Source organism: Diadema antillarum, unplaced genomic scaffold (assembly GCF_040938485.1).
Source record: "Diadema antillarum isolate AM-2024a unplaced genomic scaffold, OU_Dant_1.0 scf00000129, whole genome shotgun sequence".
In the NCBI taxonomy this organism is placed as follows: Eukaryota; Metazoa; Echinodermata; class Echinoidea; order Diadematoida; family Diadematidae; genus Diadema; species Diadema antillarum.
Window position 1 is genome coordinate 253,839 of NW_027271018.1, and position 16,559 is coordinate 270,397.

The 16,559-nt window shown below is 39.0% G+C and overlaps 1 protein-coding gene across 5 annotated transcripts in view; it reads right to left on the reverse strand.

Annotated features, from left to right (window-relative positions):
• The window catches only part of LOC139720586 (prolyl 4-hydroxylase subunit alpha-1-like), a 45,596-nt gene extending 32,145 nt beyond the window's left edge, over positions 1-13,451 (reverse strand). For all 5 annotated transcript variants that reach the window (XM_071631936.1, XM_071631937.1, XM_071631933.1 and 2 more), the window contains exons 1-2: positions 13,331-13,451; positions 8,199-8,412 (exon numbers count right to left, since the gene is read on the reverse strand). In XM_071631936.1, coding sequence (XP_071488037.1) covers positions 8,199-8,365 — 167 coding nt within the window. In that variant the 5' untranslated portion in view covers positions 8,366-8,412; positions 13,331-13,451. The remainder of the gene's footprint in view (positions 1-8,198; positions 8,413-13,330) is intronic.
• Positions 13,452-16,559: the final 3,108 nt, after the last annotated feature.

Genomic DNA, 16,559 nt, shown 5'->3' on the forward strand with positions numbered 1-16,559 from the left:
TCACAAGTCGACACTGTCACAATAGTATTTACATTTAAGTTTTGCACTCGATCTTCAGGACAGCAATGTGGCATAATCTGTTAGCGCGCTGGTTCTTCATAACGCCATACCGGAAGGCGAGAGGTTCGACCCCCGCAGGACTTTTATCCGTTCTTTCTTCTTTTTTTTTCTCTCTTTTTTTTTCGGCAGTTCAGCTTTACTCCGATGTCATTTATCGTATTATTTTATCAAGTGTACGTAACCCGTGAACACGGCTGCTCTATTTCCCTTGCTTTGTATTGGAGTTTGGAGATTGGGTTTGCTTCAATAATTTTGTCACACTTAATGTTGTAAATTTCCCCTTGTTACAGTGTCCCGCTTGCCACGATTCGTTTTCTCTTTCCTTTTCTCTTCATTTGTTCTTGTTATACTGTAGCAGGATATTTAGGAACGTGTTCGTTTACATAACTAACATGAATGGGAACTGAATTAATTAACTCTAGTCCAGGTGCATGGCGTCTCGCTTATCTCTTTGGAATTCCAGGTTATTGTTTGACCAAATAACGGAGTTAAAGACAGGCAGGGAAGGAAGTGACTTGATATTGCTTCATAATGAGGAATTTCGGGCAACACCTTTCCAAGTGTAGTGATTATGACGGGGTTCTCTGTCGTTTATTTTCGTCATGGCTGTTTCACTAGTTAGCCATAGGTGATATTATGTTGCTGGCATCTGGGAGAATAGAACAGATCAGTACCAAACTGGAATAGCCCTATAAGCAATGTGGTAAGCGTTCAATTTTTTGCATCATCTTTCTTCTTTAAAGTCAATCACTACTGATCGAAATACGCAATATAATATGACACGTTCCACTGGTAGTTTAGGCAAAGGGAGTTAATGCATGATGCAATGATAAATGTGCTACCATTGATTTTAGAGACGTCATTGTGGTGTGGTACTGGTGATGGTAAGGGAACCATAGATTGCTTTTAAAGTAATGAGACAATCATTGGACCTTTGCATCAAGACCGTATTCCCATCTAGAATATAATGCATGTTCGTGCGGCGTTTTTTTTTTTAATCCTGACGTGGACATTTTTTTTTCTTGTTTTTAATTTAAGAATGTTATATCTAAATTTGTTTCTTTCCCCTAACATTTGTTTTTTGTTGAATATAGAGTTAGACGTTCCGTGATCGAGTAGAAGAGCAGCGATTTAGTTACAGTTTCAATGCATCTTGTTTACCATCTTCTCTGACATTAAATTGATGGTTTTTATATTTGACATTGTCTGTCTATTTGCCAGTTTATGCTCATAAACCACTGCTATAACAACTAATACATTTGCTTCACCTGTCACACGCAATGACATGGATTGCAGTTGTGCATGCAGTTTTCCTTTTGCCACCTCTCGTTTTTCTCTCCCCTTTTCCCTCACTTTGGTTTTGTTATACTGCAGATGGGAATGATTACAATAGCATAACCCAACTTAAAGTAGGAATGAGAACTGAATAAATTAACTCTGGGCCAGGTGTATATAGCGTCTCGCTCATCTCTTTGAAATTTCAGGTTGCCATTGTTCGACCAACGGAGTTGAAGACAGGCTTTATGTTGCTATAGAGGTATCTCGCGCCACATGAATGGAATGCATACGCTGTTTAGTATTAGTAATACACTTTTTCATGCCCATCCCTGCCAATAAAAGTGTGTTTGACGGGGTTCTGTGTCATTCTGCCTACGAGAAAGCAAAGTTTTATTTTCGCCATGGCTGTTTCTCTATGCGTAGCCGTGGGTGATGGGTGTTGTTGGCATCTGGGCAGTAAAGAACCGAGTATCATGCTATAATACCCCCCCCCCCCCCCGTTAGGTTCTAAGCGTTCAATACGGTGATATATCTTTCTTCTTTATTATATCGATCACTGCTGATGGAATTACAGAATTATGTTATGACACGTTTCACTCAAAGCTTAAAAAACAAAGTTTATGCACGATACAAGTAATGGTGCATGAGTCCTATAGGCCATTGATTTTAGATGAGAAATTATGATATGCCTAAAGTAGTGGTGTCATTGATTAGGAATTAATGACACGATTAAGCACTCCTTCCACTTCTAACTGTCCCCTTTGAATGTGTGTCGATCACGTGAGATCGTCATAAATTATCATTCACGTATAAGCTTACGTTCAAAGTGTACTCTTAGTTGGAGGAGACCTATAGTTACATGGTTAAAGGTGATGTTTTGCCCTTTTCTCTTTAATTGAGGTATCACTTTCGTCCAGGATAAATCACATTCTCATGTAAACAGACTCACTTGCTCTATATCCCCTGTTTTGTATCGGAGGCTTCATTGGTTTTACTGCTGGTAAATCTCACAGGCTTGTATATAGTTGTAAGAGCTCTCTGAACTGATCATTGTGATAGCAAGATTAGAGGGAGTCATATTGGTTATGTAAATAATGGTCAAAGGTCATGTTTTAAAAGGCCACTGTTAAAGCCAGGATGGTTATAAACACTTAATTGTCATGTTTTATTTGTACGTGCCGAGGATCACTTGGACCCCGTTTACAGTGCGAGGCTCGGCCGCGTTCGGTGTAAACGCGCAAAAGGCCAAATGCGGGGCCAAAATTGGCCTCGCATTAGGCCACGCTCTGGAGGTGGTCTCGGCCGCGGCCGAGCCGCGGTCGCGCCCGGCCTTTTTCTCAGTGTAAGCGCAAACTGGGCTAAATGCGCGGCCAATTTTAGTCTGGCTTCCAAACCCTCGCCTGTACTATTTCGCTATTCAGGATATTAACTACTTCAACGTCGAAAACTAGTATAGTTTAAGGTGGTTTTGTCCTGCAAAGGATTTTCTCCTTCGACAAAGGCCTTTGCCCGAACGGCGACTTCGTCGCCACGGAATTCAGTTGGCAAAGGATCTGAAAACCAGACAATACCAAATTGCGTTTGTTTAAAAGGGTAGAGCGCCACTACGACAAAATATTGAAAGGTTCGAATCAAAAGCGCGGCCGAGCCCGGCAGTGTAAACGGACTAAATTGCGGGGCTCGGCCTCGCAATTGAGGTTGTCCTTGATTGCAGCTCGGCCGCGGCTCGGCCCAGCCCCGCACCGTAAACGGGGTCTAAGTTTATGCACTGTAAGTACTCAAAAAGTCCGTAAATCGACTTAGTCGCACACGCACAGAATTTCCACTTAGTTTGTGTGACAGAAAAACAAATGTGATCTGAATAATGTAGGCCCAAAAAAGTTCAACTAAGTATCTCATTAGAACTTCAAGGTTCTGTATTACATTCTTTTCTTTGTCGATCACGGATGACCGACATCTGATGACCCCAAGCGTATCACCTAACTCGTCTTCAGTGTGACGAGTTTCATATCTCGTGTATTTTTGTATCTAGACTACTGTACCCCATGCCAGAGTACATGTAGACAACATGTGAACTCGACTGATGCCAAATATACCTTGTACATTATAATGTACAAAATGTACTGTATAACAATGTACAATTTGTACAAGGACGTTTATATCCCTTGAATTTCCATAGAATGACAAAATTGCAAGTTGCTTGAACACTACAATGTACAACCATTGTGGGCTTCTTTGCTCCTTTGAAGAATCCTGCATCATCTGTATGGACGATTCATGTACATGTGTATGATAGTGCATGGTCTCCCCAATGCCTTTCTTGAGCCAACTTGGATTGGTTCAGAAAGAAGTTGAACATTTACCGGTATAGCACATGCTTGTAGGCCTATACTGCTTCTTCTGGTGAACATTTTTATTATTTTATAAACATTGACTGACTGAAAAGTTGTTTAGTCCTATGTTTGGTCAGGCATTGCAGTTTCATTAACATACACAATGTACACATATACAACTAGAAAAGCACTCTGAGAGCGCAGACCTCCGCCAAGCATGCAGCTCATTTCCACCACTGATCTTGTTCTTCTATTTCCACCCATAGGCCTACGGACTGCATTGTGTGCAGAGTCGCCCGAATCCCAATATAGAAGCCTTTGTTACATCATAAACCCTCAGCTGCATGGCGCGCCTCGCCCTAACAGAAACTAGAGCACGCACTTTAGTGCACGCATGCAAACCTCAAATGCGCGTAGCCTGAACTCGCAAGTTCATTGACCCTACCTGCTAAAAAATAAAAGATCCTTCATAAATTTCCCAAAAATTCTCGGATCACTACCAAAAGTTAATCGTTTGGTACTTGTGTCATTCTCAACCTTTCCTGCAAGTTTCATCCCAATACGTTAACCATTTATTGAGTTATTTTGCGCACGGACAAACGAACGAACGAATGAACAAACAAACCAACAGTAACGAAAACTTAACCTCCCCCCTTGGCAGAGGTAATTATACATTGTACAGCTACAGTAGAACTCTCTCGTTTTTAAACTGCAGATTCCAAGCACACACAAATCTCTTCAGGAAATTTAAATGGCTTAGTGAGGTAAGATCTTTCTCCTACTTGTTCTATGGGCTTTCTGATTCCTTTCACAAGCAAGTGGTTAAGTGCCTATTCATGTATACAATGCATTACTTATTATTCGCCCAATAGTTGAATTCTAGTTACTCTGGGCAAGCGGACAAGCTGGCAAATGACAAGAAGTAAACACGTATCAAGAGCTCTTGGGTGAAGGGATACATTGAAGAGTCAAAGGGGCAAACGAGATTTAGGTTAAATGCTTTTACCTGTATCTGGACTTGTTTTTACAGATGTTGTATACAATGTATGTTTGCAAAACTACATGTTTTCAATAAACTGTTTGCTTTGCAAAATTAGTAATAAATTTACATTTGACAAGAGCATGAATTGATTTCTTTCAGACTTGTGTACAGTTATGCAGTATGTAATTGTCTACTAATTGATACGTTTGTGTACCACAGTTAAAATTAACATGAATATCTATTTGTCAAAAGAGAAGTCATCAGTAATATCACAAGATCATTTTCTGCTCTTAATTTGGCATGCTGCAAGTAATCAACTCCCTACGTTATATTACAAACTTGTCTAAAAAGATACAGTATTGATTGATTTCTGTCATCAGTTGCTAATAATATCATTTGTAAGAGGATTTATTTGTAGAGTGATCTTCAAGGCCACTAAACATCCATTGTTTGGATGACAGGGTAATGAATGACGTCAATGACAGTTTGCCTGTGTAGACACATCATACATGTATATACTTAATTTCAATGCATACACTACTGGTATTAATATGCACACACTTCGTACACCTGGCTGATTAAACGGTATCATACTGCAGCACACCAACAGTACTGATGAACTTTTTTTTTTAAAGCCTGACCTTGCTGCAAGCAGAATAATTTTCCAAACTGAAAAAAAAAAGTGAAGTGGTTATGCTGTGACCTTGGTGAGTGACAGTCCCACACCAAAGTTGTATTACTGTGTCGCCAGTGCTTCAATTTCATCACCTCTACATCACACAGCATGTATGTCCTCAAATTGCGAGGATATTCATGGGAGTGAGAGACTGGCTTTGGCATGACAATGAAACATTACACTCTCTTTGTGATTTTTGACCCCCTGTACATTATTTATTTCACTGGAAGTGTGCATTTTTTACACTTCACTCAGAGGGTACCATTGCTTACTTACGAAAAAGAAAAGAAAATCACACTCAGCACTAAAGTTTTTGCTGACATAAGGATGTGGTTTTCTCTCTGTTGTAGCATGAAGTAACAGCACAGAATGACTAAAAACAGAACAAAACAAACACACAGAAAAGCACACTTGTCTCTTCTTGCTCTGAAGGACCTGCATGCTCATCATAATTATAGCATATAAGGGTTCACATCACCCCCCTCCAAATTTTAGGTTTTACAGAATCTCAACAAAACTATGTGTACTGCCACATTAGAAGTATACATGTACATTGTAGTCACACATGTGATGAGTTCATTTAAAGTTTTATTTTTCTTTCTGCAAGAATAAAAAAGAGGAGAAGAGGAGAAAGAAAGAGAGAGAGAGAGAGAGAGAGATAGATAGTACAGACACAGTGCAATCTGTCTGGGCCATATGCAATTGTACATTGTATGATATGCCAGAAACTTTTGGACAAAGAAAAAAAAGACAACAAAAAAGTAGAACCAAATCACATCACAATAGAATGAAAAATTAAAAACGATGCTCAAAGTAAAAACAATACCAACATGACTATGTATTGTGACATATTCCGAAGAAATTTTGGTTGTGATAAAAACTGTGTTTAATACCTTTAATATCAAATACACGATGTGTGTAGCTTTCTATGGTGAGTTCAATTACATACAATGTACACTGTACATTGTATGCCTTTCAAATTGGAGCATCAGTCATGTAGAATATTATTCCCCAAAATTACAGATTAGCATGTGCAGTACTGGATTACCATGGAAAATTAAATCAACCACCATGCTATTTGCAGTAGAAAGCATATCAAACATTAAAGGACAAGTTCACCTTCATAGACATGTGGGTTGAGTGAATGCAGCAATATTAGCAGAACACATCAGTGAGAATTTGAGGAAAATTGGACAATCCGTTCAAAAGATATGAATTTTTGAAGTTTCTGCTCACAAAAGGCTGAATGAGATGACTAATATAGCTTGTGATGTCACATGTGTACAACGATATAAAGAAAGAATAAAGAAAATTCAACATATTTTCACTTTTCTCGCATAAAAAAAGAACACCTGACTTCTCTCTTTCAAAAGGCAGTAGGAATAATATTACCCTTAACATACACGTACAATGTATGTCAGTAACAAGTCGAAGAAATGTGCGCTTTATTCAAAAAGTGAAGTTTTGTGAAATTCTCTTTTTATTTTCGTTATGAATATCGTTGTATGCATATGACATCATACACTATAGTAGTCTTCTCATCCAGCAGTGACTGCGCAGATACTTTAAAAATTCAGAACTTTTGAATGGATTGTCCGATTTTCCCCAAACTTTCACTGATGTGTTCTACTAATATTGTTGCATTCACTCAATATACATGTATATGAAGGTGGACTTGTCCTTTAAGACACATTCATGTAGCAATTCATTTTGTATCACTTCTCATGTCAATTTTGGCTAACATGCAATCTTCAAACAAAGAATAGGAAGAAAACGTCGTACAACACAGTATAAATTAAAGACAAAGCTACCAAATGATGCTTTAAATGTCAACTTTTCACAAAGCCCCAACAGCCCGAAACGCAAGAAAAAGCCAGGTTTGTCAATAAAAAAAGCAGCACACATGGTAGGCATTTTGAAAACCTTACAATGCATTGTTTTCCAACCGCTTTCTGTTAATACAGCGAAAGGGCATGAACTCTGCTATTTACACATCTTGATCTGCCATCAAAAAGTCATTTTTATAGTCCATATAATCAGCAGCCAAGCTCTGGTGCGATCTTGGCTGGATTTACCCATGATCTGCTGAGCCTTCCCAGTGATACAGCCAAGGAGAGTGCATTCTCAGCAAGGAAATGATCCAAACAGCATTTCCTGCCCACTCACACATCAGGTAGCGATTAGAAGCCAAATTCAGTCAGAGCCACCGGTGATCTCATGACTTACATTCTATGATTAAGAAGTGAACTTGGCTGATGATTGGTGCCATTGAATGAGACGAAATTTGAAGGGGGCTCATCTTGTTGCAGATATAAATATTCTTATATATATCCCATATCTCGAAGTATACCAAGATTCTTTTTTTCCATCACTTGAATGCACCTTGAAGTAAAGAAACTTGGTGCATTTACTCAGTTAATAATTGTGCTGGGTCATTGACAATGTGTGAATTGTAATGCAACCATATGCAACCACTTCATTTTCTGTGCCATGAGAAAGTAATTGTAAACACAAAGTATAAAGAGTGCCTACTTTTTTTCTTTTTTCTTCTTCTTTTTTTTTTTTTTTTTGAGAAAGGGGGAGGGTGAACAAAGTTGTGGTCTGAGTGTATACATACAGCACATACAGTACACAAAAATGTGACAATACTTCTGTTACTACAGCAAATTATACGAGAGGATAATGTTTTCAGAGCTGTCTCTCCATAACATGTCATACAAGTAATAAATGAGTCTCAAACAATGATTTCAACAAACATTTAACAAGCTTCCCGATTGATACAGTGAAAAGCCGTGTTTAAGACTATAAAAACATGTAAAGTGACGTGTGTCAATCTCCCCTCCCCTCATTCTGGCAAAAGTTTTCTCACCTTTTCACCATCGCCAAGCGCTCTTCCTCCTGCTTAATGTACTCGTCGAGGGCTCCTAGCATGTTGTCCTCTGTGTAGATCACGTTCTCCAAGTCAACCAGGGCTGTGAACACCTCACATTGGGCGACAGAGAGGCCCATGCACAAAAGAGCTAGAATTCTCCACATGGCGGCGCAAATATGTCAAGTGTTCTTTTCTCAAGGATTGACGGTACCTATTACAGAAAAGGAAATAATTTGATGCCTGTCATGTTGAAATAAAAATTAAGATTTTGAGGGCCACTGATTAAATTTGGCTATGAATAAAGGGCTGGATGCACACACTCCTTTTTTTCTCTATACAATGTAATCTAATGAAGTGATAACAAATCTTGCAATATATGTTGAATTTTTAGAAAAAAAAAAGGTATAAATGTTGAAGAAGACGAAACAAAATACATGAACAGTTGAGGGACTGGTTGACTGTTAACAGCATGTTTTGTGTGCCCATACCTGCTCTTAACCCATTGAGGATGGACCGATTTTGCTACAACACGCATTTCCCATATAGACACTTGCCCGAGTATACTCAGGACTCGTCCTCAATGGGTTAAGTTTGGAACCAAGGATAAGATTTCCCATGTATCAACAATGTTTGAATGAGAAATGAGATTGATCTATAAATTGAACAGTCAAATATATACTTACTGACATGTACAACTACAGCCAACACACCAGGTCCTACAGCTAAAACATACAAATTGTATGCACAGCTGTCATTTCCTTTATGTTGCTACTGTACATTCCTTTACATTGTTATCTTCAACTGAACATTCAAAGAACCATATCACAAAAATATATAAACAAGTGGAGATCACTGTCAGAAATGTTACTTCTGACATGAACCAAAATGCCTAGGGCTTTTTACACTTGCAAATTTTTGCTTAGTCCCGTACCAATGGCGGGGCTAAGGGGGGCCTTAGCGTGCGTGCGTGTATGTGTACAGTGCACAGCGTAATCATGAATATATTCATGTGGTTTGGAAAGTACCGGACTAAGAAATACGAGTTTAAAAAGGTCAATTTTCTCCTTAGCCCCGGACAAGAGCTTAGTACGGGACTAACGATAGTCCTGGGTCAGAGAAAGTAAGGGGTTAAAGGACAAGTTCACCTTCATAGACATGTGGGTTGAGTAAATGCAGCAATATTAGTAGAACACATCAGTGAGAGTTTCAGCGAAATCGGACAATCCGTTAAAAGTTAAGAATTTTTGAAGTTTCTGCTCAGTCACAGCTGGATGAAAAGACTACTATAGCTTGTGATATCACATGAGTACAACGATATAAAGAAAGAATAAAGAAAATTTAACATATTTCCATTTTTCTCGCATAACAAAAGAACACTCGACTTCTCTCTTTCAGAAGGCAGGGGGAATAATATTACCCTTAACATACAGGTTGTACGTCAGTAGCAAGTCGAAGAAATGTGCACTTTTTTCAAAAAACTCGTTTTGTGAAATTCTCTCTTTATTTTCCTTATATAGTTGTACGCATGTGACATCATACACTGTAGTAGTCTTCTCTTCCAGCAGTGACTGCGCAGATACTTAGAATATTCATAACTTTTGAACGGATTGTCCAATTTTCCTCAAACTTTCACTGATGTGTTCTACTAATATTGCTGCATTCTCTCAATCCTTATGTATATGAAGGTGGACTTGTCCTTTAAGAAACACAAGTGTAAAAAGGGCTTTTCATGCCTTTTGTTTGTGACCACTTTCTAAGCGTTCGGTATACAATGTAGGGTGTAAAAAGTAAAATTGCTCCTAAATTTGATGCCTTTATGTACATGTACATGTATACTAGTACTTCCTAGATACATACAGCTGTACACAATGCATAATGTTGTAAAAACTGTATCCACAAGACCATGTCATACTAAATAGAGTTACTCTGTCTGTTTGCAGTTTGTACATGTCCCTGAATATAAACTACCTGCTCGCTGATAAAACCTCACATTGGGAGAAAATGGTGGCCCAAAAAGTAAATATGAGACAGGAAAGCGACGAGACTGTAGGTGAGGAGGCCACGCTCTGTTCACAGATGGCCATAAATTTCAGGCTGCTGATCTTTTTGCCCCTTTGCAGTAGTACACATGTAAATCACTAGAGCATGCCAATTGTCAATATTATAGCACAGTCTCTGACTATAAGTAAATTGTTTGAGAGCACCTGTGTGTTTTCAAGTAGAAAAGAAAAGCAAGTAAAATTCATGTGTGCTATATCACTGGTAAAATGAGCATTGCTATAATTTGTGATTTCATTCCCTTTTCTTCCTTTCTTACTTTTCAACTGCCAGCAAATTACTCTCATGAGAACCTGTAAAATTTCAATTTGGCCTTTAGTTTGTGCATAAATCTCAGAACATCCCATCCAACAGAAAGTTTGGCTACATGTAGCCCGACCAGACGCTGTTACGCTATGCGAAGACAGCCTGTCGCGACGTACCATGTACAGCGACTGGGCTGTGTATAGTTAGGCTACATGTACACTACATGTTGTAGGTTATGACTTATAAATCTCTCACTTGAATCATTGAAAAATGCTTTCATAAATGTTGCATTCTCAATGCTATAAAATGGAATTTTACAAATAGACATCTAGCTTACACACAAACAGGATTTACAAAGTCTGTTTTTACTCCAATCATGTCCCCTACAGCAATGTACATTGCTTGTGTACATGCTTTTGATACAAGTTGATTTCTGCAACATCCTTTTGGCAAAAGATATGTACTTGAATGTATTGGCTTTATATTTTTTGATGCATTAGATATAATGCATGTATCCAGTATGCAAATCAATATGCAGCAGTAGGGCCTAACTATTAAAGACACTTGTCTTCGTATGTACAATGTAAGCAAAATTAAGTTATAAGATGAAGGACTAATTAGATTTCAACATCCACATGACGTTTCATTAATCAGGAGTTAAAATGAATAAATTAGAACTTCTGAAAGTATGATTGGTGAATGTTAGAAATCTTCGGAAAAAAACTTTCAAAAATGTACTCAAATCCTTAACATGTATGGGACACTATATTCTGGGAAAATGCATAATTTGCATTTAATTAGTGATCTTGTCTTGCCAATTGCAAATTATACTAGAGCATACAGTGTATGATGAGTCAGGTCCATAAAGGAACTTCAACTGGGTCAAAAACAAATTCGACTGATTTTAAAATACATGAATATTCTTTATCTGTCCGGTCCCATAAATAAGATTTGTTTTTGGTTAGTGCAAATGAAGGCAATTTTCGTGCATAAAATTACATAATTTAATATTTTCTTTGTTGGCAATATATTCTTTGACTTAAAATCAGAAAAAAAAAAATGATATCAAGCAAGATGAATTTTGACCTGAGCATCTGAAGGGGACATTAACTTGGAGTTGCCCTGTACCGTATTTGCTCATCATGAGAACTAACTACACACAGCCCTGTCGCTGTACACAGGTGCTGGCCCACGGGGACGCTGTGCTTCACACGGCGTCTGGTCTGGCTACATGAGAACCAGCATGCCATAGCAAGGCCTCATTCATGTACAATGTTATCTTGGATCAAAAATTTACCCTCTGGTAATTGGTTGAAAGAGCTTTACGTGATTATAGGTATTTTCAGCTATTTCAGAAAGTTGACACTCCATAAAGTACTATATGAAAAATGACGTCACTTCTATGACGACATTTTGCAAATAGTATACTATTTGCAAAATGATGACATAAAGCAATTCTGAAATTGTGCACAGCTTCGCGCCGTCACTCTGAGAACAATTTCTAGCAAAACAATTGTGACGCAATTTTGACATTGCGCACTGCTCGTACTGTCACTCTGTGAAATGTATCAATTTCTAACAAAACGACTGTGACGTCATAAAAACAACTCTGACATTGCGCATTGCATCGCGCTTGTCAATGTAACATTTTTAACAAACATCACAAAGCAATTCTGACATCATGCACAGTGATGCTTCTTATGGTATGGTCAATATAGGATCCTTTCACAACATTGCATCCACCATACATGTATATACAACATCTCACTTTGCATTCCCCCCCCCCCCATTTCCCCTTCTGTTTTTAATTTTTTATCCAAAATATAAAACAAATATACTTTGCCTAATTTTGAGTTTCTTGTTCAAACTATAGGCCTTGGTGCCTCAAAAAGAACTATTCACTTCGGGGCTGCACCCCTCAGTGAATAGTTCTTTTGGCCGTTCTTTTGGAGTCACCTCTGCCCATAGTTTTAACCAGAAACTCTCAAGGCAAAGTATATTTGTATACTATCTCTGTCACCTGACCTGTGCTACTGTAGTATGTAGATGGACTCCTAACGAGTTTCAACCCTAGTAAATAAAAGTTCTTGTTTCATGTTCCCAGCACGCTTCAAGCTTCATAAAGACCACGAGCTAGTGACCTAATTTGAGGCCTACGGGTGACCCTCTTCCGTGGCAATGGCCAAAAAAATTCCATGAAGTCCAACACAGCAGCATAATTCTCAGTACATGTGTGATAGGAGAGCCCTCTAGTCTGGCACTGGCAGATGTCATGTCGATATGTAACCAGACACCTTCCGGCCGAAGTTTTGCCACGCATGCAAAATCTCAACTCGCAGCACACAGACAGCCTCACACAGGAGCAACTTCTGATCCCAACAACGGATCCCCTCCCCATTATTTGGATAAACAACAAAACTTTCCCTCTTCAAACACGTGTATATAACTTTGCTCGAGGAATTTATCGGATGTGAATAGAATAAGAAAGTCTCTAGATGTCATTTAAACACCGCAGACTCTCCAGAAGATGTATTATCATCGAGTGGTCCAAATACAATCTAAAACCATCACCGAAGTCTCCATCCAAGAATTTAGCGCGGTGTGAACTTTGCTGAACTCGTCTTGTCTCCGAAAGCGAACTGGCATCCCCGTAGGGTACGTATCGGCGGGGTATCTGAGCGAGGATGTTCTCTGCTCCGTGAATTCCATCACAATCGAACCCAAGGAATTTGTGATGTAGATAAACACGATGACGACCTCAAATGACAGCAAATGCATGCTCATACAAAACATAGAAAATATAACACATTTGTACGTTTCCTCACCTAATTTTCTTCTTTCCGTTGCTCTAGATTCTCCGTCAAACGGCTTGACAAGGTACAAATCCACTTCTGTACACAGCGGATATGTCACGCACACCACATACGCTCGATCGTGGGGTCTGCTGGCAGGTCTGCTGGTGCTAGTGCAGTACTCGTGCATTATGTGTGTGTTTAGGTACGCATTACGTACCCACGTTCATACACACAAAACACGAGCTGCAGTACAGTAAGCGCAGGGATTTCGGACGTGTGTAAAAAGGATTGGGGGGGGGGGGGGGGTGGGCGGGGAGGGGGAGGGGAGTGCGTGTATACACAATCCTATACATGTGTGTGTGTTTTGTGTGTATTCTGTATAGACTGACGTCGGACTCCAGCTTCGGCCCGTCAACTGCCCATGGGATAAAGAGGTTTATAATGTACGAGTTGTTGTTGTTGTTATAATTTTTGGCGTTGCATATCAAAACTCGAATATTTCACGTCAAACAATTCATTATTTTATTTTTAGACACCACGTTAAATTTTTTTCGCACTTATCATAAACAAAATATTTTTCAAAATATATATAAAATAAACATACGAGTAGTTGATCATGACGTAAATGTACGAGTAGTTAATCATGATGTATAATATAGGAAGAGTTCGCTCTAATCATCTTCATGTTGTCCGTAACGCATGACTGAATCCAGTCTTTCGCAACAAGCCAGTTTACAATTTGAGTAGTGATTGCTTTCCCCCTCTGAAAGACCCAGTAACAAGCTACTGATTGTACTAATTGCTTACAGTACCTATAATATTCATGATATAGAAATATATTGCCCTCCAGTTTTCATATTGACGTTGCTAATGCCTAGATGTCGGGCAAGTCTCGGGCAAGCATTTTAATTGCCATGCAGAAACAACCTAAGTTAACGGTGTATGTTCATGTTACAAATTGTAAGCAGGGAGTGTAAGCAAGGTGATTGAAAGAGAGTCTTTTCAACTCCCTGTGTAAGTTTTCAACGTTTGGTGAACTGTTTTCTATATTGCAGGGCTAAGTTGTGAGTATATGAACGTGCTTTTTTTAGGGGGTGGGGTGGGGGAGGGAGGGGGTTGTAAGCAAATGGGGGTCAAGTGTAGGCCTACTGCTCCATCCCCCCCCCCCGGCCTTGATGGGAAGAATCTCACTGTGGAACTTTGGGAGATGGAATCATGCGGGGTCCCCTCCCCCCCCCCCCCCTTTCCCGGCCCTCCTTTTTTTTCTTTTACGAGCCAGAGATCATTTTTAAAGTATAGCTGCCACCTCTTATGACTTAAATTCTTGTTTCTTTATAAAAGTTTGTTGCTAAAACAATGACTATTATACACATTATCACTAAAGTCTAAAGTGTCTTTATAGAGACCAGCTGACATTACCCATTTTTGTGCATAATTTCACAGGTCAAAGTTTAAGTCAGCATAAAGTAACTACGACTCCCAAAAAATGCTTTTATATAAACAGATGTAAGTCGACGTGTATTTCATGAAATATAATAAGCCCCTCCATATCGTTTCACAAATAAAATAACCATTTTCAGTGTTACTGTTACACTATTATAGATAGGATGAATCTTGTTAAGGTGTAGTATTTGGATAGTTTGTATAGGACATTGATTCAGAAAACTTTCATCGGTATATATTATGATTATAAAAGCAGGAGGTAACCGATTCTACCAACCTTCAATCTTTGTGGGCGAGCTTTCATTCCCTCCTCATCAGAGGCGGCGTCACGTTCAAAGTGAGGGGCCGACACGGGGAGCAGTGTCTTCAATTCGCTTTTGATGATGGAGGGGCGGGGACATTTTACTGTCATATATTCTTTGCCACATCCAGGGCTAATCGTCTGACGAGAGAGAGAAAAACAAAAGGCTGAATATTTTATGATGTCACTTCCGGGGTTAATCGACTGACAAGCAAGCAAGCAAGCAAGCAAAAAAAGAAAAAAAAGAGAAAAAAATGGGAAAAAAAAGGTCTCATCTTATATTTCCTACAAAAAAAGTGTGTGTGTGTGTGTGTGTGTGTGTGTGTATGTGTGTGTGTGTGTGTGTGAGGGGGGGGGGGGGTTAAGACCCTTTATCTTCTGTAAAAAGTCGGGCCCCTCCCCCGGCCTTGCTCCTGTCTATAAACATCATTACACAAGAAGTACATTATACCAACCTTTCGCAATTTTATGGGCTATCTTTCATTCACTCCTGTTGGACAACAATTTGATAAAGTCTGGTGGTAGAAGCCGTAACGGTATAGTCCTAAATTCTGTGTAGGATATTATTGCATATTCAATTCTCACTGCTATTGAAGAGAAAACGCTATCTAAAGCACTTTGACTTTCATTTATGATATCAAATTTAGTTGATGAAATTATATATGAACCTCCATTTTTCAATCGTTAAAGTTGTCACCTAGACTGAGTTATTATTGATTTGTAATTGTTGTCCCCTCGTGAAAAGCTACAAAATCTCAGTTGATTTCAGAAGAAACGTACTGATTGAAGAATGAGGATACATAAGTATATGTATGTTTGAAATGGCAGGCATGCATTAAATAACAATCTCTGCAATGGAAGAAGAAATGAAACTGATCGAAGATCTTCTAAAGAGTTATTTTCATATTTACAGTTCAATTGGAGGCATGTGGGGTGATGACATCAGTTCCTTTGTTAATGTGAATATATGTAATTCTTACATGAAAACATGGGAGATTTTAACAATCCATAACAATATATACAGTAAAACATATGATTATTTGATTTCAATTTATGCAAAAAGCATCACAGCATCTGTTTGATTGATTGAAAATCTTTTTTTCTTCTTTGTTTTTCTTCTCTCGCATTTATATTGTGACAAAGGAAAACAGTAACAACGAACCAAGGTGTGATAATTCGCATTCATATCTTGTCAAAGCAAAGAAATATTGAACAGTGAGTGATAACTCGATCCTTGATTGAAGATGAAGGTCAGAAGATACATCCAGGGGAGGTGGAACCCCCCTCCCTGCTGATACATCGAAGGGGCAATAATAGTATCAGGTTGAAGTTACCTATGTTGATATTGCGCAATAAAATTGCGCACGCACTTTGCCGGCGTGCCGTGCGTGCGGAAGAGAGCGATTGCCTGGCAGCTTCAAGTGCGAGCGCGCAAGCTCCCAGGATGAATGGTTCCTGCCAGCTCCCACTGCACTGCACATGTTCACAATGCAGCTGGCGTGGGAAATCTTACTA